This window comes from Festucalex cinctus, chromosome 10, assembly GCF_051991245.1.
Source record: "Festucalex cinctus isolate MCC-2025b chromosome 10, RoL_Fcin_1.0, whole genome shotgun sequence".
Lineage (NCBI taxonomy): Eukaryota > Metazoa > Chordata > Actinopteri > Syngnathiformes > Syngnathidae > Festucalex > Festucalex cinctus.
In genome coordinates, this window is record NC_135420.1 from 24,869,197 (window position 1) to 24,895,101 (window position 25,905).

The 25,905-nt window shown below is 40.8% G+C and overlaps 3 protein-coding genes and 1 long non-coding RNA gene across 6 annotated transcripts in view; 2 read left to right on the top strand and 2 right to left on the bottom strand.

Moving 5' to 3' along the window:
- cyfip1 (cytoplasmic FMR1 interacting protein 1) lies at nucleotides 1-22,035 on the top strand. Its single transcript, XM_077533726.1, has 31 exons — nucleotides 1-316; nucleotides 3,373-3,493; nucleotides 4,495-4,584; nucleotides 5,755-5,832; nucleotides 5,901-6,002; nucleotides 6,173-6,354; nucleotides 7,471-7,567; nucleotides 7,757-7,885; nucleotides 7,985-8,089; nucleotides 8,172-8,263; nucleotides 8,363-8,480; nucleotides 8,708-8,830; nucleotides 9,066-9,191; nucleotides 10,058-10,224; nucleotides 10,339-10,486; nucleotides 10,583-10,736; nucleotides 10,948-11,104; nucleotides 11,753-11,849; nucleotides 11,950-12,026; nucleotides 12,877-12,985; nucleotides 13,122-13,241; nucleotides 13,840-14,039; nucleotides 14,129-14,216; nucleotides 18,246-18,389; nucleotides 18,467-18,557; nucleotides 18,673-18,803; nucleotides 19,709-19,781; nucleotides 19,853-19,947; nucleotides 20,049-20,287; nucleotides 20,672-20,819; nucleotides 21,562-22,035. The coding sequence occupies exons 2-31, from the start codon at nucleotides 3,377-3,379 to the stop codon at nucleotides 21,724-21,726; spliced, it is 3,762 nt and encodes a 1,253-aa protein (XP_077389852.1). The 5' UTR covers nucleotides 1-316; nucleotides 3,373-3,376; the 3' UTR covers nucleotides 21,727-22,035.
- fndc9 (fibronectin type III domain containing 9) lies at nucleotides 14,906-17,055 on the bottom strand. The gene is made up of 2 exons (XM_077535027.1): nucleotides 16,918-17,055; nucleotides 14,906-15,646 (listed from the first exon to the last, which is right to left on the bottom strand). Exon 2 carries the CDS (start codon nucleotides 15,582-15,584, stop codon nucleotides 15,003-15,005), a length of 582 nt encoding a protein of 193 aa, XP_077391153.1. The 5' UTR covers nucleotides 15,585-15,646; nucleotides 16,918-17,055; the 3' UTR covers nucleotides 14,906-15,002.
- Nucleotides 21,987-25,905, bottom strand: part of nipa2 (NIPA magnesium transporter 2) — a 6,737-nt gene continuing 2,818 nt past the window's right edge. For all 3 annotated transcript variants that reach the window (XM_077533756.1, XM_077533755.1, XM_077533754.1), the window contains exons 3-6: nucleotides 25,639-25,695; nucleotides 25,076-25,166; nucleotides 24,821-24,981; nucleotides 21,987-24,386 (exon numbers count right to left, since the gene is read on the bottom strand). In XM_077533756.1, coding sequence (XP_077389882.1) covers nucleotides 23,755-24,386; nucleotides 24,821-24,981; nucleotides 25,076-25,166; nucleotides 25,639-25,695 — 941 coding nt within the window. In that variant the 3' untranslated portion in view covers nucleotides 21,987-23,754. The remainder of the gene's footprint in view (nucleotides 24,387-24,820; nucleotides 24,982-25,075; nucleotides 25,167-25,638; nucleotides 25,696-25,905) is intronic.
- The window catches only part of LOC144026769 (uncharacterized), a 4,299-nt gene continuing 2,881 nt past the window's right edge, over nucleotides 24,488-25,905 (top strand). Inside the window, exon 1 of the long non-coding RNA XR_013285293.1 lies at nucleotides 24,488-25,006. This is a non-coding gene — a long non-coding RNA (uncharacterized LOC144026769). The remainder of the gene's footprint in view (nucleotides 25,007-25,905) is intronic.

Genomic DNA, 25,905 nt, shown 5'->3' on the forward strand with positions numbered 1-25,905 from the left:
TCCTTTGCCTTCACCTTTCCTGGTTGGTTGGGGGAGGCGTAGGCACTGTGCTCTGCTTTGCGCCTGTCTCTCTTTTCTCTTCCTGTTGAATTTCCCAGTTTGTTTGAGCTTGGACAGGAACTCCGTGCTCCGCCCCATGGTAATAACAGCGAGCCTGGAAAGACTCTTCGAGCTGCCGACGATACATTTGGAAAAACTCCAACTTGAACAGCCAGCCTGGTTGGAAAAAGAGGACGAAGACGTGCCCGGCTGAATGGAGCTCCTGTCGGCCTAGACGACTCTTGGTTTCCGGTAACTAACCACCAACTCTCGGCGGGTGAGTTTGGACAGATTGAACGGCGAAGTTAAGCTAGCAAACTTTGGGTGTAGGCGTCCCTTATGTCGCCTGCTTGAATGTTTTCTCACAAAAATACCACTAAACTTGGCTTAAATGTTTACGTGGACTGTTACTTCTAGAAACACGGTGAAATGTATCAAAGTAACTTTTTTTTTTCTTCTTCTTCGTGGCTCGAGTGGTGAGGCCGCGGTCGGCTTACCGCAGCGACATACTGTATTGGGGGCAGGAATTTTATCACTTCAAATGCAAAATGTATCATTTTATTGAAATTTACGACATGTTGGGTTCTATTTATGTTTTAACTACCTAATAGGCACATTTTGCACACAACGTTGCTCGTTGAATCACCTGCCCTCGAACAGGGTAGAAAATGTGGCGTCAAACTAGTGTAACTGTGGTTGATGATGCATTCACGGGACTGTACTGTATCTCTCCCGTTCACTGTTCAATGTGCTGCGTTTAGGTGAGTAATGAAAACTTAGTTTTAGCCAAATTTTGTCACATTTGAATTGAAATACTTTATAGTTTCAATATTTTTAAACTGAAATTTGGTTCAGTTTGACCTGCTGCATGTATAGTTTTTTTTATTTTTTTTAAGGGAAGCGTATTGCTGCCTACCAAGAAAAATATATAAATAAATATCACACAACTCAATTTTATTTACAAACTTAAGCATTTTATAACAGCCATCGCTGCACATGGGATAACAATCAGTCATGCATAAAGACAGGTAAAACAAAATGTAAAAAAAAAAAAAAAAAAATGTCCTGAATTGGTAGGAATTGCTTAATTTTGTTCTGCCAAATGTGGAGGCCAAACTTGAATTTAGTGAAAAAAATAAGAAATTTAGTGATGGTAAAAAAAAAAAAGCCATATGCTGCTCTGGAGCCGCTGGTATAGTAGTAAAAAATTATATGTGATAAAGCGAGAGAGAAAAAAAACAAGCACAACAGAAAAACGTTTTACCCATGTTTTATTTTACATTTCTAAAATATTTTTTTACACATTTAATTTAAACAATAACCTGTTGCAGGTTTAAGAATGTTAGTTCATGTTAGTTCTTTGCCAATTAAATGCTAATGAAATATAATAAGCAAAATATAATAAACTAAAACAAGGACAGCACACTAAGTGATATTGTTTTTTTATTATTTTAAAATCATTTTCCAAGCCTCTTTAAGGTCAAATGTGAACCGCGGCATCGGCATTTTCAGGCAAAGTCAATAATAAAAAATAAAAAAAACATGACTAGCAAAAGATTTTAGACCTTTTCTTTCTTCCTTACATATATATTTAAAAACAACAACAAAAAAGTCTGATTTGTGAGCTTTATACTGGGTTAATTTGACCCACAGTGTAACAGGGGAGGGGGTGTCTTTAAATGAGCTCATTCTCAGCTGTGAGAATCCTTCCAACATCAACTGTCAGGAAATTCCGTAATGCACTGTTGTCATTTTGGAGAAGTTGACGAGTGCCTATAACCATAGAACAGGAAACGGAATGTTTGGCTCTGGCAGTAGCTCTTAAATGTGAAATGTTATCACCCTGCCTTGCACCAAACATGTGACTTAAGACCTTGTTTGTACACAAGAGTATTCATTTAACACTGGTGTTTACTATCAGTTGCAGTTCTACCACGAGCTTGTCTTGATTGCGTTTGAACACATCACTGTGCTTCCTGTGATGTCATAAAGAAGTTTGAGGAGGCATTAAATGGCGGGTGTTGCTTACTGGGCTTGACACTGCCCGCGTCACCCGCTTTAGGCCACTGTAAGTAATAAGCCTCTTACCGTGGTGGCAGGAATAAAACTTCTCTAGCTCTTTCTCGTTTATCAGAGGTGACACTTTCAGGCTACCCCCCCCCCCCCCCCCTCTCTCTCTTTTTTTTTTTTTTTTTTTAAATTAAATTTGTGTTCCTGTCTTTGGTATGCAAGGTTACAACCAGATTATTCTTATTATTATTATTATTTTGTTCTGTGAGGTTGAGAGCAATATGAATAGCTACTTAAGCACATTGAAAGAAATGCTTAAATATCTGAGCAGAAGTGGTTTCTTTCAATCCCGTGCTTTTGAGTTGCACTTCCTAGTCTGGTCGCTTGTTGCAAGTAAGGTATTGGCAAAACTTTGAAGGAAAGCCAAACCTCAGCTTTTTTTTTTTTTTTTTTTTTTTTCAAAAATACATCATAGGTGTTCAAATCATGTCATGAACCCATATTTATGCTAGTCCTTATGCTAGCATAGATGGGGATTCCGCAAACCTGGTTTTCATTTGAATATCTTTTATTGTTTGCGCTATGGTTCCCATGCCTCAATTGAGTTTCTTGCTGTACAGCCTCGAATACATAACGTACATTTCATGTAGATATAAAAGGAATGAAACTCTAGTTTCATCCGTAGCCAAGTGTGATGTCCTCCTGTGACCTTGCGGGCCCGACGTGCTTTGTTTGACTCGCTGATTGTTCGCTATCAGGGGGGAAAGTAAGCAGTCAGCAGCATCACTTTGATGAATCACTACTCGACAGTCGACACAATTTTGTTTTGTTGAGCTGCGCCAGTGCTTCTCAAACTGGGGTCCCCCACAGAGTTGTGGGTGCACGTAAAATGATCTGCAATCAATGATTATTGTATCGTTAAAATAAAAAAGAAAACAAAAAGTGCAGTGCTGTTTTAGCACAGCTGTCCTTCTCGGCCGTTCGGAACATTTGGTTACTTGGTCATTATTTTTAATGGCATTTTTTGTTTGGGGGTGTGACTTAAAAACCATCTTGCACACAAATACCCCATAATAATAATAATATACTAATAATAAAAACAAGCTAAAACTAACAAACCCGCTCTAGGAGCTAATTAAAATTAGTTGAACGTCAAATTGAAATACATCTTAACTATCATGACAAATTTAAAACTGTTATAACTTGTAACCCTGCTTCAACACACTCAAATTTGCTCTGATTTTGATGATTGACACATCTTGATTTTCCTCTTCTGTGCATGCTCGATGACAAACATAGTAAATGTGTTGTGTCTTTTTCCAGCAGAATGACGTCCACCGTCACCTTAGAGGATGCTCTCTCCAACGTGGACCTGCTGGAGGAGCTGCCGCTGCCCGACCAGCAGCCGTGCATCGAGCCTCTGCCTTCCTCGATCATGTACCAGGTCAGCTCCCGACGGGTCTTACCTTTTATGCTTCTCATGTTTATGCAGTGCTGGGCCATTCAAGTGGTACCTGGGCATTCATTGGGGATTTACGTGACTTTATCCAACTCTTAAAGCCTCCACTTTCACGCCGTAATTATAGAAGCCATCAAGACTATACAAAAACGCAATGCAATAAAACCCCTGTGTATTCAGTATTTGCCAATTAGACTGGTCACGGTTTAGTTTCTGTTTTTTTTGTGGTCGCTTTGGGGTCATCGGGTGTTAATTTGGTGTCAGAGAAACCATTTTAATTGATGTGAGGAGTACTTTTTTGCTGACATTTTGTAGCATCATCCCATTACTAGGAATGTAACGATATCCACGGTACGATAATTATCACGGTATTGTGGGGAGGTTGGCCATACAAAAAAAAGTCACAATATTCTATTAAAAAAATAATTTAAAAAAAACCCAATATTTTTGTGTAATACAGCAATGAAAAATATTAGAAAAATATTATAAATATTTATAAAAAAAAAATGCAAATATATATTGAGGCACTTGCTAATGCACGCAACATATTGAGTTTCTCCATATTGAGCATATTACGTTCCCCTTCATCTGACCATTTGTGTGGAATTGAAACATAGAAGGGCCAAAACATGCCTTGTGAAAATTAAATTGCACTAAAAAACTAGCCACCAGAGGGTGCTAGAACTGCACAAATGGAAATCAACCTGACTTTTTCAACAGATTGCTGCTTTTAATATCGTGACATGACGACGACAATATATTGTGGCAGTTTTAATGTCACGATATCACAATATTGTCGTCATCGTTACGTTACATCCCTACCCATTACTAATATAGTTGGTTATGAAGGCCCTTGGCAGATTAGATTGGCATAGATTGAGAAATCCAATTTTCATCTATTCACCTTCCAACTGTTGGGAAACGAATGTGAGTGCTTCCGATAGTGTTTATTGTTTGACCAACTTCTACTGTCTTTCCTTTTGCAGCCCAACTTCAACACCAACTTTGAGGACCGCAACGCGTTCGTCACGGGCATCGCCAGATACATCGAGCAGGCCACCGTCCACTCCAGCATGGTGCGCTACCTCGCTGCTTTCAAACCAGTGTCATAATCCATTGTCCCCCGTCATAGGAATAATTGGAATTGTACAGGCAAATGCTTTATGTGACATTTTTGCATTTTAAACTGTCATACAGGCTTAAAAACCACTATGTCACAAAAATGTAAAAATGGGAGATTACTCCGCATCCTGAGAGGCGAGACACAGTTCACAAGAGTATTTTATTATAAACAAAAAATAGTGTAGATGTTTTTAAAACTTCAATTAAAGAAAATGTCCAACCTTAAAATTGCAAAATACTAATATTAAGAACAAAAGTTAAAATAAAATAAAATAAAATAAAAGCACCCCACAGATTTCTATTTAAAGAAAATCTCCACAGTTTACTTATCACAAATCGTATTAATATTCTAATATTTATAATAGTAAAAACTTAGTGTGTCTCTTTACCTCAATTAAAGAAAACTGCACAGCAGATTAAAAAGGGAGAGATATTCTATTATTAAGCAGTATTGCAAATTTGTTTTAAGTGTAGATATTTGCAAAACTGACACATCCAAAAGAGACACATTTTATTCATGAGTTACAAAAATTCTGGCCCTTTACCTCAATTAAATCTAAACCGAATAAATATGGCAAACATTTTAATATTGTATTATTAATACATTGGAGCTTTGCTGTGTTTTATAAGGACAAGTGGCTGTCGGCAGGCATCTTTGGCAGGGCACGAAAAGGCTTTGTGTCCAATTAGGAGGCAGGAGGGGGATAATTCCTGGGTTTTGGAATCAAACACAACTTTGTTTGGAAGCAGCAATGCCTCCCTTTGCTCTGGTTTTCCTCCCACCTCCTCCCTGCCACCTCCTGGGAGTAAATGACTCACGCATGCCTTCAGTTTTTTGACCCCTCTATGTGTGTGTGAGCTATTGGAGGACAGGGAGTGGACATTGTTTACTCAACTGTATCAAAAAACGGGCCATCTTCATTTTGATAGTATGTTATAAAGTATCAAATGTATACATAGCGACAACAAGTTAACAACAGTCACATCAATATCAATATATTGTATTCAGCACAACATCAGTCTAGGAAATGAAGGTAAATGGAATAAAGTGACCAATTCCGTTTTGACAACACGTGTCATGGTGTTTTTTTTTTTTGTTATTGTTTGTTTGCTTGTGGCCATAGAACGAGATGCTGGAGGAGGGTCAGGAGTACGCAGTCATGCTGTACACCTGGAGGAGCTGCTCGCGCGCAATTCCTCAGGTAAATCGCCACAAGTCACAAACCTAGCGTTACCTTCACTCACTCGTCGTTCCTCTCTCCGGCTGTAGGTGAAATGCAACGAGCAGCCCAACCGAGTGGAGATCTACGAGAAGACGGTGGAGGTGTTGGAGCCTGAAGTCACCAAGCTGATGAACTTCATGTACTTTCAGGTACGTGACGCACATTCTATCCGATGTTTTTAGAATTGAATATTCAAGCGACTGTCACATCAATTAATAAAGTAATCAGATAAATAATTTTGTTTACGGCCTGGAATGCATCTCCCGTGATAAACGGGCTTTCACTGCAATAGAATCAACATTGAAGCTTCTTCTTCCAGCGCACCGCCATCGACCGCTTCTGCGGCGAGGTGCGCCGCTTGTGCCACACCGAGCGGCGCAAGGACTTTGTGTCCGAGGCCTATCTGCTGACGCTGGGGAAATTCATCAACATGTTTGCCGTGCTCGACGAGCTCAAGAACATGAAGTGCAGCGTCAAGAACGACCACTCGGCTTACAAGCGGTAAGAACAAACGGCAATCCAAACCCTCTGCAGATGATAAGTCGGCTTTTAAATAAGACTGCACTGCCACCAAAATAAAAGAACATTTCAAAACGGATGAAATACTGTTCAAAATAGGAACATATAATTATTCATAACAGAAAGGGTCTGAATTTGTTCCTAAAAATGTTTAAACAGAATTAATATTACCGAAAAATTGAATATTTTGATAATAAAAGCAACAACAAAAAATAAATAAATAAAAATCTGGATCTACATCTAAATTAAGGAAAATATAAACACAGATGAGATATTACAAAATATTATTATTATATTAGAAAAAATGAGTATTTCAATGAAAAATTATTATTATTATTTTAACCAAGATTAAGGTAATTGTCAAAATATAGGAAACAATAACATCTCGAACAAAACAACGTTATTAAAAGAGCAATATTAATTATTCATATTTTGTTATTAATCGATGTTTTTTTTTTTTTTCCAGTCTGTTTTTTTTGTCTTTTTGGAGCTGCACCTACCTGCAACTAAAGGAAATGTCAAAACTGATTCAGTGTTGAAAAAAAAAATCATATAGAGTTACTGATAAAAGTTTTTAAAAACTACAACTTAATAAAAAATAAATAAATACATAAATATGGCGAAGATGATTAGTATGCAGTATTATTTAAAGTATATGTATAAATATGCAACCTTCCTTAAATGAAGTAATTTTTTAAAAAAGTAATACAAAAAAGTAATGTACAAAAATTACATGTTAACTGAAGTTTAAAAAAAAATACATACAACTGCATTTTTTCAAGATTTGCATCAAAGTGAGATATGTTCTTCACACACTAATGCAATAAACATTAACTTTACTTTTTAACTGTTTAATTTTATTTAAACTATTTCATGTCAGTTCTATGGAATTTTATTGATATAAAAGCGTGACAGAGAGGTTTCTGTGTTTTGTGTGTAATCAGTGTTTGAGAAACAGCAAAATAAACACTAGGTGGCACCACCTGGCAACTATCCACTTCACACTACATGAAAGATGAAAAGATCTGCTTAAATGCTGTGAGATTTTGATTTGAGACGAAATCCTTCTTCCTTTTTTTTTTTTTTTTTGTCCTACAGCGCTGCTCAGTTTCTCCGAAAAATGTCTGAGCCGGCATCCATTCAGGAATCCCAGAACTTGTCCATGTTCCTGGCAAACCACAACAAAATCACTCAGGTTGGCCTCCAGATGAGCAGTGATTAAAAAAAAAAAAAAAAATAAAATACAGCAACATTCAATGCAATGTAAACTTTCTATTATGCAAAGGAAGCAGGAATTTACAAAATTTCAAAGTAACTCTTAAAGCTGTGTTGAGTAATTTTGTTTTTATTTTTAACAAGTCTCTATTTTTCTGCACACGCTCAGTCTTTGCAGCAACAACTGGAGGTAATCAACGGCTACGAAGAGCTGCTGGCCGACATCGTCAACCTGTGCGTGGATTATTACGACAACAAGATGTACCTGACCCCCGGCGAGAAACACATGCTGCTCAAGGCGAGTCATCCCGGCCAGCTCAGCAGGAAACCGTTTGCTCCAGTTTATTGTTTAGCCACCAAATTCATTGAGTAACCTCCTCACTTGCCTTTCAACCAGGTCATGGGTTTTGGCTTGTACCTCATGGATGGGAACAGCAGCAACATCTACAAGATGGATGCCAAGAAGAGGATTAACCTGACAAAGATTGATAAATTTTTCAAGGTATGATTGGAGGCGCATAAGCATGTGTGTCGTGTTACGCCACCTAAACTCAATTGCCTGATGTGGCTCGTCTCGTTCGCAGCAACTACAGGTGGTTCCTCTTTTCGGTGACATGCAGATCGAGTTGTCCCGGTACATCAAGACCAGCGCTCACTTTGAGGAGAACAAATCCAGGTGAGAGGAGAATGCACACGTTGCCGTTTGCAATGGTCCAGTTTTGTCTCCCATTCTTTTGTCTTCCCCTAACTGCGACGTGAACAACTGTCCCTCCAGGTGGACGTGCACGTCCATATCCAGCAGCCCTCAATACAACATCTGTGAGCAGATGATTCAGATCCGCGAGGATCACATGCGCTTCATCTCCGAGCTCGCCCGCTACAGCAACAGCGAGGTTGGTATGGAATTCCGGAGACGTTTATTTTTTTTACACGGGAATGGCTCAACCTGATATGTCACATGGACTTAAATATGTGTATTAATTGTGCTCACGAGAGGAATAGACAGAAAAGTGTGATTGATTTTTCTGGGCTATTTCGACATGAATTTGTTTGACAGTCAGATGTCTTAAGTTGCAGAAAGTGCAGAAGTGGATGAAAATGAACCATAATGATTCCTTAGGTGGTGACTGGGTCAGGTCGGCAGGAGGCCCAGAAGACGGATATGGAGTACAGGAAGCTTTTTGACCTGGCCCTGCAGGGCATGCAGCTCCTGTCGCAGTGGAGTGCTCATGTCATGGAAGTGGTGAGTCTTAAGAAAAACAACAACAAAGCGGTCGTTGACATTTACAGTGAGCAATCGTGCAGCATCACTTTAATGGAAATGAAGATGAAAAGAAGATGCTCACTGGCACTCTTCTCCACAGTTTGACTTGCTACAATAACCCATAAAAGATTTGCACTATAGCAGAGGTGTAAACGAACCAATTGTATAGCGCGGCTTCATTGTAAAAATGTCTTGACGCAACTTTTCTCCTCAGTACTCCTGGAAACTGGTCCATCCCACAGACAAGTACTCCAACAAGGAGTGCCCCGACAACGCTGAGGAATACGAGCGCGCCACCCGATATAACTACACCAGCGAGGAGAAGTTCGCCCTGGTTGAGGTGGGCCGATCACAATCACATCACAAATACTTCCATGTGGCAGAAGGTTTAGCTTAAGTGACTTTTCGATTGCTTGGATTAATAGCGCAGACATGATCTTTTCACGCTGAAATCGATAGTTAGCTAACAGGCTTGTTTTGTTTGCTAAATTACGCCCAGACAATCCTGACTAAAGAACTTAAATTTTTAGCACAATTTTCAGTTCAGGACATTTTTTTCCCAATCGGAAATAGGGATGTCACGATAACGACAATGACGTGATGCCGCGATAATAAAGTGGCCACAATATTGTTGTCGCCATAGCACGATTTATTAAATGCAGCACATCTGTTAAAAAGGTGAGGTTGTATTCCATTTGTGCAGTTTTAGCACTGCCTGGTGGTTAAGTATATTAGTGCAGCTTAATTTTAATTAGGAATGTTTTGGTCACTGTGGCCGTTAGCACTCCTATAAATCAGTCATTTTAGCAAATATATTTCAACTCCGTCAAAAAAATAAATGAAAAAGCAAACATTTACTTTTGGCCAACAATGGCAAAACAACATTGTGAACTACATAGACCATGATTCTTTGCGCCGATGTGCCAATAGGGGCACATGACAATGGCATAGCCACATCAATTTCTCCATCACTGCTGTTATTTATGTAAAAAGAAAAACCCACAATATTGTGCTTTTTTTTTTTTTTTTTTTAAACAATGGTGATCCTCCCTACAATATCGTGATAATTATCGTATCATTCATCAGTTTCATATGGTGCTGTACATCATATCGTGATGTTTTGGATTTCGTCACATCCCCACTGAGAAGTACTCTGGCGCCCATCGTCGACCAACATTACGAAACGTTGACGTTGGCCATTTGCAGGTGATCGCCATGATCAAGGGACTGCAGGTGCTGATGGGCCGCATGGAGAGCGTGTTCAACCACGCCATCCGCCACACCATCTACTCGGCCCTGCAGGACTTCTCGCAGGTGACGCTGCGCGACCCGCTCCGCCAGGCCATCAAGAAGAAGAAGAACGTCATCCAGAGGTGCAACACGCCACGCGCTTGACATTACATTCTGGAATAAAGGCCCGCCAAGCATAACGTTTAGCTGGTCTTGCTGGCTTTTCCTGACAATCTTCCTGCTCCTCCTCCTCTCAGTGTCCTCCAGGCCATCCGGAAGACCGTGTGCGACTGGGAGGCGGGCCGCGAGCCGTACAACGACCCGGCCCTTCGCGGGGAAAAGGACCCCAAGGGCGGATTCGACATCAAGGTCCCTCGACGAGCCGTGGGACCGTCCAGCACTCAGGTGACACGCCCACATCCGCCCGCAAGGATTTTGCTTCCTCTCCAAACTTAACGTGTTCACCAATGCGCTTCCCCCCCCCCCCCCCCCCCCTTGAAGCTCTACATGGTGAGGACCATGCTGGAGTCCCTCATCGCCGACAAAAGCGGCTCCAAGAAGACCCTGCGCAGCAGCCTGGAGGGCCCCACCATTTTGGATATCGAGAGGTTTCACCGCGAGTCCTTCTTCTACACGCACCTGCTAAACTTCAGTGGTGAGCGTCCGCATGTCACACCTTATTTTGGGTGGGAAGAGACCACCACTAGTCAACAAACTTTACTATTGTATGTCATTTGACCAAGGTACAGTGAATGATTAAACATGCCAAATGCCACAACGGATGATTTTAGTCTTTTAGTCTACAGCCATAATTTGAATATGTGAAGTGTGACCTGGTCAGTCTGCGTCCGCTCCTCTCTCTGCAGACACCTTGCAGCACTGTTGCGACCTCTCCCAGCTTTGGTTCAGGGAGTTCTTCCTGGAGCTCACCATGGGCCGCAGGATCCAGTTCCCCATTGAGATGTCCATGCCGTGGATCCTCACCGATCACATTCTGGAGACCAAGGAATCTTCCATGATGGAGTGAGCACACCTCCCCTCCACTTTTTTTTTTAATTATTTTTTTTGCTTGGTCTTAAAGCTTTCCGACAGTTTAACTCATTTACTCCCAAAAACGTATAAATACGTTCTATTTTAAATGTATTAAGTTTCCCAAAGACATATTTATACGTTTTTGTTTGTTTTTTATGCTAGAGCATACAGAAGGATTTTAGGTAGTTTCTGACCTGAAAGGTCGCTTAAAGCAATGGTTATTACAAAAAACGGCCAGTAGGTGGTAGGTAGCAGAGTATAAGAGATCAACCAGGGCTGTGATGAAAACAAGCTGTTTGCCCACAATTCTAAGATTTTTGAATAATGATGAAACTTAGCTCTATTCTAATGCTAATTGCTGCAAAACGGAAACAGATAGAAATATACTTTCTTCCTGATCAAAGAAGAGACTCTAATCTTTCTTTTGGTAGGTTCCATGTTATTATAGCAATAGAACACAATATTCTGTGGGCCTTGCAAAATCAGTCAAAATCCAGTAAAACAGCCGGGAGCAAAGGAGGTTGTTTCAGTGAAAATGGCTGTAAGTGAATGAGTTAAAGATTTGTTAAATTTTTTTTTTTCCATTGAGTGAACACTTTTGAAACACCTGACATGGTACTAAAAGTCATTCTATTTCAGGTACGTGCTGTATTCTCTGGATTTGTACAACGACAGCGCCCACTACGCCCTGACCAAGTTCAAGAAGCAGTTCCTCTATGACGAAATCGAGGCCGAGGTGATCCATGTCCTCCTTGTGTCGATTTTTGTGGTTAACCAAAACAAAAACCGGAATAAGATGTTATTAATTTCTTTGGTCCTTTCTTGATTTTTTTTAGGTGAACTTGTGCTTCGATCAGTTTGTCTACAAGCTTGCCGATCAGATATTTGCTTACTACAAGATCCTCGCTGGAAGGTAACTAATAGATGTTTATATTGATTAATTGATTTGAGGAATGGGTAAACTGAGCTACCCTGAGTTACTGAGTCACAGGCAGGGTTATTATAGTTTTGGAATTTTCATATTAGTTTTTTTTTTCGTTTTGAATTTTTTCTTTTTCGGTTTTTTTGTTTAATTTAGTTGGTTTTAATTAGTTTTCTGGATGGTTCTGTTAGTTTCCATTAGTTTTAGTTATTTAATAAATGCTTACTTTTAGTTAGTTTCGGTATTAGTTTTAGTTTTTATAAAAATGTGCCTTACTTGTGTACAATATTGAAAAAAAACACCATGGGAGCGACGTCATCTTAAGGTGCTTTTCTATTGGCTGCTGCTAGATGACGTCACTTCTGAGTGACACACTTTCACACGTCCTTATTCCGGTTTATACCAAAGTATATCTACTTAAAATCATCCCCAAATGCTCATGCATTAAATTAATTACCAAAACAAAGGACATTTTTGCTATAATTATAGTTTTGTAAACATAAAATATAGTTTCATTTTTCGTTTTTGAAAAAAGCATTTTCGTTCCTATTTTATTTCGTTAACGAGATTGTTTGTTTGTTTTTTGAATTTTAGTTTGAGTTTTTTTGGTTAGTTTTAGATAACTAAAATAACCTTGGTCACACTACAAATTAAAATCGTGAGCGTAAGTAACAAATCGATGTGCAGTTTTTGTATTAATTTTTTTGTGCTGGTTTTCAGTGGAATTGTTTTCATTTCCAACACAATGCCAAAAGTCACTCTTGAGGCCAAACCTTTGCAACAGCTCGTCTCTGTTTGTGGCCTACTAATGAGTGCTATTAAAAACTATGATTCCTTTTAGTCTCCTGCTGGACAAACGTTTGCGTGCTGACTGTAAGAACCAGGGCGCCAACATTCCCTGGCCAGCGTCCAACCGCTACGAGACTCTGCTGAAGCAGCGCCACGTACAGGTACCTTTTCTCTTGCGCTCTCTGCAATTTATAGACCTTTTCGCCATCAGTGGCCAGGCGCCTGTTGCTCACAAACGTTCAGAAAAAAAAATCTAGAGCGTTCTTTCCGTGTAACTAACATGCCGGCGTACCGCAGCTCCTCGGACGCTCCATCGACCTGAACAGGCTCATCACCCAGAGGGTCTCGGCCGCTTTGTACAAGTCCCTGGAGTTGGCCATCAACCGCTTTGAGAGTGAGGACCTCACTTCAATCATGGTAGGGAAATACCTGCTACAACTGTGTTCTATATCTAAATGTGCTATATTTGTGGCAACAATGTTAAACATTGCACTAACAATGAACTTAACTCATTCACTCCCAGCCATTTTCACTGAAGCAACCCCCTTCGCTCCCGGCTGTTTTACTGGATTTTGCAAGGCCCACAGAATATTGTGTTCTACTGCTATGAAAACATGGAACCTATCAAAAGAAAGATTAACGTCTCTTCTTTCATCAGGAAAAAAAGTATATTTGTATCTGTTTCCGTTTTGCAGTAATTAGCATTAGAATAGTTTCATCATTATTCACAAACCTGTTGAAAACACTGGAGAAAAGAGCTTGCTGCAACATGGCTCTGGTTCATCTTATACTCTGCTGCCACCTGCTGGCCGTTTTTTGTAATAACTACCATTGCTTTAAGCAACCTTTCATGTCAGAAGCTGCATTAAGGCCTTCTGTATACGCTAGCATAAAAAACAAAACAAAACAAAAACGTATAAATACGTTTTTGGGAGCAAATGAGTTAAAATGCTTCAATTTAAAACTCGAAAACCTCAAGGTATCAAGGCCCCGTTCGTAATCTTGCGTCTTGCAGGAACTGGAAGGACTCCTGGAGATCAACCGGCTGACGCACAAGCTCCTCTGCAAGTTTTTGACGCTGGATCGATTTGACGCCATGTTCCGCGAGGCCAACCACAACGTGTCGGCGCCGTACGGCCGCATCACGCTGCACGTCTTCTGGGAGCTCAACTATGACTTCCTGCCCAACTACTGCTACAACGGCTCCACCAACAGGTAACGGGCGCATCGGAACGGCCTGACGACATTCTGTCTGGATTGAGCTCTGCTAATGTTTTTTCGTTCTTTTTTTTTTTTGTGCTCAGGTTCGTGCGCACCGTCCTGCCTTTCTCTCAGGAGTTCCAGAGGGACAAGCCGCCCAATGCTCAACCCCAGTATCTGTATGGATCCAAGGTCAGTGGCACTTTACACACAAAATTGGTGGAAAATAATTACAAAACTGACGAAAAAATTCCAGAAAATAGCTAATAATGTAAAATAAAAAAAAAATAAAAAAGTATTAAAATTATAAAAAGCTTACAAAAAATAAAAATCCTATAAAAATGGACAGAACTGAAAATTAGGCTCCAGCTCCAGTTCTGAATTGCATACAAATTCGGGTTACTTTGTCAGTATATGAAAAGAATTCCATCGCAAGAACTCAGTTGCAATTGGATAACTATGCCACAAGATGGCGGCAAGACGCTTAAAACGGGGATGATCATGAAACATCAACACCCTGCATCTAGCATAAATGCATGGTACTATTTAATAGTTTAATAGTTAAATTCTAATAATATTAGCATAGACAAGCCACATTCACATGAGTCTCATCAAAAGTATTTTGCTAATCGCTAGCATATATGAATGGATAACACTTTAACACAAATCCGACATGGGCCAACAAATATGCACCCCACAAAACATGTGCAAGTCATGAACATCACCTTTTGGCATTTTCTCACAAAGATAAATGTGAGAGCATGCCAGACTCAGGAATCAAACCTGCACTCATCCACAGCTGCCCCACTTTACTTCCTAGGATTAAGTGATGGCAGATTAAAAGAACGAATTAAGCAGTCAATTTGAAGTGGGTCGTTTTTATTTTCCGACACATTGGATTCCATAATAATCCATAACACAGTACAACATGATTCCGTCTGGGCCGCACAATATGGCGGCGACCTCAATCCAATTGCGTCAAGCTGGCTCGCTCCCAGACAGCCGAGCCAGCGTCCTGAGCTCGAGGAGGCCGCGTTGGCCGCCGTTGTCGCAGCTGCCCCTGGGCGTGTAGAGCCGCCCGGCCGAGCAGCGACGCGACCGGACCGCGTCGGTCACCACCGAGCATCCGTCGCTCCGACCCGCGCACATGCCGGCGCCGCCGTGCAGGCACCCCCACAGCAGGACGCCGGCGACGAGCAGCAGCAAGAGGCAGCAGGTCAGCCACACGGCCGTGGCCAGCTCCCAGCCGGCGCGGTCCTGCCCGTCGCCGCCGTCGCGCAAGGTGGCGAACACCTGGCACTGGTCCCGCGCCGGGTTGGCGGCCTGGCACGTGACGCACAGTAAATAGGTGGTCTGCGGCAGCAGGTTGGCCAGGTGGGCGGCGGTCTGGCTGACGGGGATGCGCTCCTCGTGCATGAAGCTCTTGCGCTTGAAGGCCGTGAGCAGGCTGTTCCAGTTGGGGCTGTACATGACGCTGTAGAAGGTGTCCAGGCAGCCGGCCGACGGGGGCCAGCTCACCCTGGCCGAGGTCGCCGAGACGTTGTAGACCGCGATCGCCATGAGGGGAAAAATGCTTCGTCTCTGTAATTCCACGGGGCGACGCTCACGGTGTTAAAACGCACCTGGAAAAGAGGGGACAGTCATTCGCAAACTTTTTACGCCAAAAATACTTGGACTCTCATATAATACTGCGGGGCCTGAAGATACAAGTCCAATTCATTCTATGATTTAGTGTTAATTTTATGTCACTTTTAAATTTAGTCCAAGTCCAGTTTGAATCAAGCTTGTTAGTTTTCACCATAGTTAGTCAACCTCATACCTCATCCCATTTTTATTTAGTCCATTTTAGTCTGAGTAGTTTTGCTCAACAAAACCTGTCAACGTTTTGGTCAGGACAATCATTTAACCCTATATATTTTTTGTCAGCATATAGTTGAACATTTCGGATCTAAAACTATTTCACATAAAGTTTTCTCATCCTTTTGATGAAAAACGACTTCATACACAATTACAGTATATCAACAAGTGGCTACTGTGGCGCCATGCTATGAGCTAGTAAGTTAGCCAGCATCATTAGCGGACAGATGAACGTTATAGCCATTGGGTTAAAGGGGCGCGATGCAAGATTCAGAGTTTTTGCACATTTGCGACCCCTCTGGCGAAACGTGGAATGGACCCCAGCGACGCGCACAGGCCGGGAGCGTGCGCGACTTTTCGGGCACAAGAAAATCTCCAAGTTAATCGAACAAACGTAAACGCGGAGATTTTTTTTTATGTGAATTTAATAAGAAAAAAAAATCACTCAATTAAACCGTTTTTTGTTTTTTTTGCCGTGAATTCATGCATTGGGATTAGGGAACAATGGCAGGATAATAAGCATTCTGTGCAGGGGATTGTCTGGAATAAACCCTGGTCACTGGTGGGATTAAATTACATAATCGTGCCCAATGATTTGCCAAGAGGTCGTTGAGTCACCGCCAACCATTTGACTCTTTTTAGAATATGCCAATGATTGATGATCAACAATTCTCAAGCCTTTTACATCAACTACAAAAACAAAAACTGCAAGTACAACTATCACAATCATTGTCAAGAATTACACTTGGGTTTTATTCCTAAAACATTTACAATTCTAAAGCTCTGTTTTATTTGATTTCACAAAAAAAGGAGGTCAAACTGTATTCAGGAAGAGATTCTTTTGCATACCACTAGAGGGAGCATGTGCCCCACTAGTACTTTGAGCATCCATGTCAATAATAACACTTCATCAAAAACATTTTTTGTACAACCTAGCTATCAATTATAAGCCATAGCAACAAAACAAGCACTTCCATGTGGAATAACACATTTAGCGTTTTGAGCAAAAAATGAGAGCAAAACACGGGAGACTTACCTCTGCGGGCTCTTCAGATTATCCCGCGTCTATTCCCGTCACATCTGGGACGACGCTGTCGACATGCGGCGCAGATCAGCGCGTCCTGGTTTTTTTTTTGTTTGTGTTTTTTTTTTTTTTTAACCCATCGCGGTCGAGTTTGTGCGCAGCCGCCAGCAGACGAGAAGGGGCGGTGGGGGTGGACTGGGGCGGAATGTCCTGCAGTCGATGACGGAAAAAGGGAACAATCCCAATTTCCAAACATTATTATGAGATGGAGTTAAAAGCAACCATCTGCTCCTAAAAAGATTTCAAGGATTATCGAGCGGATCATTCCTAAAAGGTTGCTGACGCGCATAAAAAGGACTTCATTTTTTTTTTTTGTACTGAAATATGAATACCAAAAAAAAATGAAGCTCTGATGACATAACCACGGTTTGTTTTAGGGCCCGACCGATATGCCATTTTGAGGCAGACACCAATTATTGGCAGAAAAAAAAAAATACAGATTAATCTGTCGATTATTTAAAAAAAAAAAAAAAATGCATAAAATTAACCTTTTCCCAATTCCTTTTCAATGGGTGCCCTTATGCACAAACCTTTGCTATTAAGAGTCTCTGCTTTGAATGATAAGTCCGTGTAAAAAAAAAACAAAATTATGTGTTCATTCTTACTTGTTTAGAACTGCTGTAAAGCATTGACCTTTTCGATCTCATCTGTGGGTATGTTTACCACAAGATTTGTGTGTGGTTATTTGAAGCAAAAAAAACACTCCCGAAGTCGATGATAACTTCCTGTTAGCATTTGCTAACTTCCTGTTAGCGCTAGGCTAGCGATGTTTTAAAAACGAAGAATATTTTGTATGTGTAGAGTGGATGTCATTCTTAACGTTGTGTATTTAGTTTTACAGTTAAGTCCAACTGCGGTGTCGTTAAACAAAAGGACACTTCAGGACAACAGAATAATAGACTCTACACACTGGCTAGTTGCTAAAGTTAAATGGCGCATTCAGGGTACTTTCACAGTGTCGGAATCTTCAGTTTTCTTGTGGAGTTCAGCAGGTTGCAACAGAGAGTCTGGAAAGTAGACATTCTCTATGCTCTAATATTATTGTCATTTATGTAACATGGGTTAGTGATTGTGTACATGTTACTTAAACAGTGTTGATTTTTTATGATCCTGTCCATTTTAAGTGCTTTGCTGCCATCTTGTGGCACACATACACAATTATGAGCCCCTTGTCAATATTCAGGATTTTCACTATTTGCAGCAGGCAGGCGGGGGGGTTTCACTATGCCTTTTTTTTTTTTTGAACTTCCTGTTACTGCCCCTCCCCCTCCCAATCTCAGACGCTGAACTTGACCTACAGCAGCATCTTCAGCTGCTACCGCAACTTTGTGGGCCCGCCTCACATCAAGGTGATGTGCCGGCTGCTGGGCTACCAGGGCATCGCCGTGGTGATGGAGGAGCTGCTGAAGGTGGTGAAGAGCCTGGTGAGTCCGATTTGGCGATTGTCATCGGGATGACGCGGGTGTACCTAATGAAGTGTCCGCCGGCTGGGCTTTTCTAGCTCCAGGGCACCATCATGCAGTACGTGAGGACCCTGATGGAGGTGATGCCCAAGATTTGCCGGCTTCCTCGTCACGAGTACGGATCACCAGGTGTGTATGTGTGCACTCATTTGCAACAACAACTAATAATCAGAGACAAATATGAATGGCATCAACACAGACTTCCAAAACAGAAATGATATTCAATAATTTTTCCCCTCTTCAGGAATCCTGGAGTTCTTCCACCACCAGCTGAAGGACATCGTCGAGTACGCCGAGCTGAAGACGGTTTGCTTCCAGAACCTGCGCGAGGTGGGCAATGCCCTCCTCTTTTGCCTCCTCAGCGAGCAGAGTCTGGTACGAAGACGCCCACTCCCTCTCCATTGAATCTCACACACTTGGACCGCCATATTGTTTTCACGGATTTTCAGGAAAAATACATTTTTGTGTGATTTGTCAATGGGATAATTAGCAGAGTACTTGATTGGTAAATTTTTCAATAGCTGCAGCTCTAGTTATGAGTAACTTGTGTTTTTGAGTGGCCAGAAAAAAATGATATATAAATCTGATGGGTTGTTGTTGTTATTATTATTGAGAATTAATTAATATTGTTATAACTAAACTATTGAAAATACTGAAAATAAATAAATAAAACTGATGCATTATTATTACTATTATTATTATTGTAATTGATAATATAACTAAGCTATTGAAAATATTTGAAATATATAAATGCAATGCATTATTATTATTATTATTGATAATATAACTAAACTATTGAAAATGTATAATGAAAATGTATAAATCTGATGCATTATTATTATTATTGATAATTATTATACATACACTATTAGAAACATTGAAAATATATATAAATCTAATTTATTATTATTGATAAACATTATTATAACTGAACTATTGAAAATATTTAAAATATATAAATCTGATTTATTGTTATTGATAATTAATATAGCTGAACTGTTGAATATATTGTATATATATAAATTTGATACATTATTATTCTTATTATTATTGTTAATTTATTATTATTATTATTAGTAGTAGTAGTATTATAACTAAACTACTGAAAATCCTCCCCCCAGAAACTTCATCCATTCACTAATTAACTCAGCTAAAATTGCTTAATAAACTTGAGTTGAGTTGAGTTAAAAAAAACAACAAAAAACGCACAAGTGGTCAATTCCAGCCTAGAGGAGGGTCAACTAACGCCCGTTGTTGGTTTGTGTCGCGCTGCTGCGTAGTCGCAGGAGGAGGTTTGTGATCTGCTGCATGCGGCGCCTTTCCAGAACATTCTGCCCAGAGTCCACGTCAAAGGTAAACAGCAACCATAAGAATTGTTAAATTCATATAATGATTACAAAAATGTGGCGTGCGTGCGTGGACAGAGGGCGAGCGCCTGGACGCCAAGATGAAGCGCCTGGAGGCCAAATACACGGCGCTGCACATGGTTCCTCTCATCGAGCGCCTCGGCACGCCGCAGGTACGTCGTTATGACGATACGGTGCTAAAAAAAAAAAAGATGGGATTCGTATTTTTCAACTTCTGAACCATTTGTAAGATTATTTTTCCCATCGACCGTAGCAAATCGCCATCGCCCGCGAGGGCGACCTGCTGACCAAGGAGCGTCTGTGCTGCGGCCTGTCCATGTTCGAGGTGATCCTGGCGCGCGTGCGCGGCTTCCTGGACGACCCCATCTGGCGCGGCCCGCTGCCCGGCAACGGCGTCATGCACGTGGACGAGTGCGTGGAGTTCCACCGCCTGTGGAGCGCCATGCAGTTCGTCTACTGCATCCCCGTCGGCGCGCACGAGTTCACCGTCGAGTGAGTGCCCGACGTTTGTCCGACCGTGGGATTTAAAAAACGTTTTGTTTTGATTGAAACACCGCTAGCTTAAAGCTAATGTATACTGTAATGTGAAACGCTAACGAAGGTAGGCTAACGAAAATTTGTATAGGTTAGCATAGATGAAAAATGTTAAGACAAACCCCATTTTTACAAACGTCTGCTAGCTTAATGCTAACATGTAACGGGAAACACCATAGATGGGCTACTGAAAATTAGCATGGATGAAAAAAAAACATCTGCTAGCTTGATGCTATTCAAAACATGACATGACGTCATCCGGCACAGGCATGTGTACACAAACGTGACAATACGGATTTGTGCCACCTCTTGACCGCCGTGCGGTTCTGGTCCGGTTCTCAGGCAGTGCTTCGGCGACGGTCTCCACTGGACGGGCTGCATGATCATCAGCTTGCTGGGCCAGCAGAGACGATTCGACATCCTGGATTTCAGTTACCACCTGCTCAAGGTGCAGAAGCACGACGGCAAGGACGAACTCATCAAGAGCGTCGTGAGTACCGTACACCGAAAAAGGGGTACACCCTGGACTAGTTGTCAGCACACTTATATTCACATCTCAGGACTATTTAAAGGCCTCATTGAAGTTAAATATGAATGTTTTTGTCATGTTAAAAAGACTAAATCAAGCAATAAATGCTCTATTAAAATATGGAATGCAAACTCAAATATTTGTTTCACTAAATGATCCCAATTATGTCTTCATTCGTCAACAAATTTTAAATTGTTTTCTATTTAAGATTTGAGAGGTTTTTCTGAATTCATTTTTTTATTGTAATAATGAAATTGAAGAAACAGAATGCATCTTAAATTTTCCATTTACAATGAATGTTTTTTTCAAGTAATTTCTAACATTTTCTACTTCATTTAAAAAGGTATTATTTTATGTCGAAATACAAATATTTGTAAATTACTGACAGTAATAGAAAAGTATTTTATAATTTTGTATAAATTTTTTTGGACAATCAAAATGTTTAATTTATCATTTAAAAGGTATATTTTATGTATAAATACAAATATTTTGTATTACTGACTAATAGAAAAATTAATTTTAATTTTGTTAAAAGCAGGAACAACTAAAATGTAGTTTAAATTTATTTATTTTTTTATTATTTTTTTGGTTAAAGCATTGTGAAAATATGTAATGACAGAAATGACTTTTAACGCCTTCTCTTGATTGAAGTTATTGCATCACTTTTTGAATCCATTTTGTGTCCGTTTGTGCTTTGGCGCAGCCGCTGAAGAAAATGGTGGACCGCATCCGCAAGTTCCAAGTGCTCAACAACGAGATCTTCGCCATCCTCAACAAGTACCTCAAGTCGGGCGACGGCGAGAACATGCCGGTGGAGCACGTGCGCTGCTTCCAGCCGCCCATTCACCAATCGCTGGCCAGCAGCTGAGTGCAAAACAAAATATTACAAATATTCCTTTTTTTTTTTTTTTTTTGACTTGGCTAGCAGAGACCACCGAGTTTTATTCCCACAATAAAGTTTTTGTATTCACATGTGCCTTACCGGGAAATAGATTTGTTTTATACTTCTAGATATTGTTAAGAGATTAATATTTAAAAGATTTTGTGGTGGTGGTGGTGATGATGATGGAACGTTAGACGTGCGGTTGAAGTTTTTCATATTTTGCATGCTTTTCTATTGACTGTGCCTTGACTTTTAATCAACTTTTATTATTTCAATAAATACGTAACAAATCTGTTGGTTCATCTACAGAGCTGCATTTTTTTTAAGCAATTCAAAACAAAAAAAGTTACTTTCAAGTATCGCAACAATGTGTAGTGTCGAATATAAATGATAAATCCAGTGCATGAAAATGGGGTTTAATCCTCCTGTCTATGCTGCGGGTCAAATTTGGGTATTTAATACCACCTTGGGGGTGGTATTAAATTCATTTAACAATTTTCAACTTCACGATCAAGTGATTGATACACTGAGTGTTTATGGGTCAATATGACCCGCTGCATGAATAATACAGGTCATAACACAGGTGAAAATGATTGGAAATTAGTATAATATTTTGAGTGAAAAAAAATAAATACACTGGTGCCTTGAGATACAAGTATAATCCATTAAGTGACCATACTTGGATCTCAAAATTTCCCAAATCAACTTTCCCCAGGGGAAACATATAAAATTGCAGCAGGCCAAATTGATACATCATCTTTTTTTTTGGTATAACAAAACAAACATAAACAGGAGGGTTACACACAACGTGGGTCAAATTGACCCAGGAATGCAGGAAGAGTCTCGAAATCACTCACTTGGTCGCAAATCATTAGAAAATTATTTTTTTTAAACCATTTCTCATTTTTTTGGATTTAAATGCTCTAGTTGACAATACAGTAGTGCCTTGAACACGCATCTTACATCAGCTTTCCTCATTGGTCAGGTTGATTTCCATTTGTACAGCTCGAGCACCCTCTTGTGGCTAGTTTTTTAGTGTAGTTTAATTTTCACAAGGCATGTTTTGGCCCTTCTATGTTTAAAATTCACGCTAACGATCAAATTAAGGGTAACATAATATTCTTGTCAAGCGGGTCAATATGTGGATGAACTCAATGTGTGCTTTTTTTTTTTTTAAATACTGTGACTTTTTTTGGATCATCAACCTCCCCACAATATGGTGATAATTATCGGAGTGTGACCTTCATATCGTGATATCGTATCATGACTTTTGGATATCGTTATCTCTTGTTTGCTAGCAACAAACAAAAGAAAATTAGTACTCTATGGTGTTACTTTTTTTTAATTTTATCTCTCGCTCATCAAAAATTTATTTGGGAACTGGAACGGATAAACGCAGTGAGTGCACGAGTGTTTTGAGATACGAGCATTGTTTGCGGAACAAATTGAACTCATTTATCAAGGCACCACTGTATTTGGAATCTGGTTGTTAGGCTGTTAGTAGCTAATAAAATAAGACAAAAAAATGTTAGTTTTACTCAAAAAAACAAAACAAAATATTGATTGTGGACCCCACATACTCATGGTTCGGCACCTGGGGTTCACCCATTTGCAGATTTTTTTTTTTTCCCTTCTGTTTTTGTGGAAAATGCTTATTGATTGTTTATCCATGTTTTCCCAAGATTTTTTTTATTTTATTTTAAAAAATTGAATGCATTTACCATTAGTTGTTGCTATTTTGCAAACTGGTGCGGTCCCCTGGCAAATATCTGGGGTCCACTGTACCTCATAAACGTCATGTCATTATTTTCCATAAACGGAGGAGCAATTATCTGATTATAAATTCAGGATTTTGACTTCATCAATTCCCCTGAGGGAAACCATAAACGAACGTCCCATGATAAAAACGAGTTTTTCCAGCCGTGCCATTGTGATTCACAACACAGCCGTTTTTTTTTTGGTTGTTTTTTCCTCCAGTGCTACAACTGAACGTCAAAAGGAAATCCAGTCCACCTACGACGCCGCCAGGCTCCCGTTGCGCCTGGAGACGGCGTCGAACGGCGCTTCGTGCTCCTCGTCGGCAGCGGCGTCGCTGCGCAGGAGCTGGTACGTGCCGTTGGCGTCGGCGTAGGCGCCGTTCTTCTGCTCTTTCCGCACGGAGGCGGCGAGCGCCGCCAGGCTGACGCTGACGTCCTTGAAGGCGTGCAGCAGGAAGATGCCCACCACGATGGTGAGGAAGCCGGCCAGCGTGCCGATGACGTCGGCGGCGCCCATGCGCCGCCACTCCTTGAAGAGCGCCGCCGAGCACGTCAGCACCGAGGTGGTGAAGAAGACGTAGTAGACGGGCGTGACCAGCGACGTGTTGAAGATGTCCAGCGCCTTGTTGAGGAAGTTGATCTGCGTGCCCACGCAGGCCACCAGGCCCAGCAGCAGGAGCCAGGCCAGGGGGGCGCGCGCCACGTTGACGCCGCCCAGCGCCTCCTTGATGGCGATGCCCAGGCCCTTGACGCACGACACCGACAGCGAGCCGATGAGCGAGCAGATGCCGATGTACACCAGGATGTTGGTCTGGCCGTGGCGCGGGGCCACCGCCAAGATCAGCAGCAGCACCGCCAGCACCACCGCCGTGGCGAAGATGAAGAAGCCTCGACGGGACAAACAAAAGAGTTGCACACTGAAGCGCGAGGGCGGGGATTGTCAAAGTTTGGTGCGAGGGCTCCCTCTAGTGGTATGTCAAGATTTTTATTTCATTTAATTATTATTATTATTTTTTTTAATCCAGTGCAGTACATTTGTTAAGTGAGTTAAGATTAGGGCTGGCCCAAAAAGCTGCCCTCTTGTGACCGTTTTAGAATCATGATGTAGAAATTAGTGGATTGGAAAATTGCCATTAATTTCATGCAATTTTAAAATGATCTTTCCCAAAATTGATGAATGTGGTACAACAATCGGGTAGAAGACATGAAAAAAAAAAATAGAAACACTCAAGTGTTGAATGTAAACCATTTGACCCAAATTGTTTGATTCAATCCAGTGAAAACAACATTTTTCTTTCAACATACAATTGAACTGATGTTACCTGGGTCAACCAGCTTTTGCGCCATGTCCTCCAGGCTGCTGATCTCCTCCTCTTTGGGGGCGTGGATGACCATGGTGGTGGAGCCCAGCACACTCAGCAGGCAGCCCAGCTTACCGTGGAGGTTCAAGCGTTCATTCAGAAAGTACGACGACAGCACCGCGCTGGCCAGGGAAGACGGAGAAAACAGTAATTATCAACTGCAACATTTTTTTTTTTTTTTTTACATTTTCAAGTGACAGTAAGGATAATGCGTACCTGACCAGCACGCTGAGGGCGCCCAGAGGCGTCACCAGAGTGGCGGGGGCAAAGGCGTACGCCGCAAAGTTGGCGGCTTCACCCGCACCCACTGAAAACGGCCGGAATGAAAACAAAACAAACCAAAAAAATTTTTTAAGTCATTTACCGCCAGCCCAATAAAAATTTATGTCTTTCGAACCCTCGCCTCCTGTTTGCAGGTCAAAGCTCCGGCAAAAATTGACGTCTTTATCCGTCAATGGCAGTGAATGAGTCAATTAGCAAAAAATGTTTCGTTTATAATTGTTTTCCATACCAACACTTGCATTTTATTTATTTTTTTATGTTTTCTTGTGGGATTTGGCTAACGCAAGTTATTAAGAAGTTTAATATAATAATAATAATAATAAGTGATCCAAATCACAAGTAAAAACTGTTTTTATTTATTAATTAAGACCTCATGGTAATCTAAATTTAAAATGTAATGATTGAATTCCCTTAAAATAATTCCTATTATGAAAAACAAATGCAACCAAGTTTGATGTCAAGCAGGTTTGCAAATTGAGTTTCAATTCGCTACTTACTTGAAAGTAAACCAGCCCACCAAAGCCATTCCTTCAGGTAAGCATGGCCGCCCTGACCTGAAAGGTGAACGAGGAAAAACGATTGAAAACAAAAGCATAATCTCACGGACGCATTCCATTCACGTTGCCACACGGAATTAAAAGATCATTTCGCTATCGACCAGGATGTGTGCAAAACTACTTATGCATTCTACAGTTCACATGTACATCTTAGAGCACATTTTAGCTTCATCCTGAAATTTCTCCAAAAGTCTCAAATTGCAATGA

Bases quoted from the DNA above. Each gene is read 5' to 3' on its own strand.
- cyfip1 (XM_077533726.1), top strand. From the start codon at position 3,377: ATGACGTCCACCGTCACCTTAGAGGATGCTCTCTCCAACGTGGACCTG. The intron at 3,494-4,494 runs GTCAGCTCCCGA...TTCCTTTTGCAG, and splicing joins CTTCCTCGATCATGTACCAG to CCCAACTTCAACACCAACTT. The intron at 8,090-8,171 runs GTATGATTGGAG...TCTCGTTCGCAG, and splicing joins AGATTGATAAATTTTTCAAG to CAACTACAGGTGGTTCCTCT.
- fndc9 (XM_077535027.1), bottom strand. From the start codon at position 15,584: ATGGCGATCGCGGTCTACAACGTCTCGGCGACCTCGGCCAGGGTGAGC.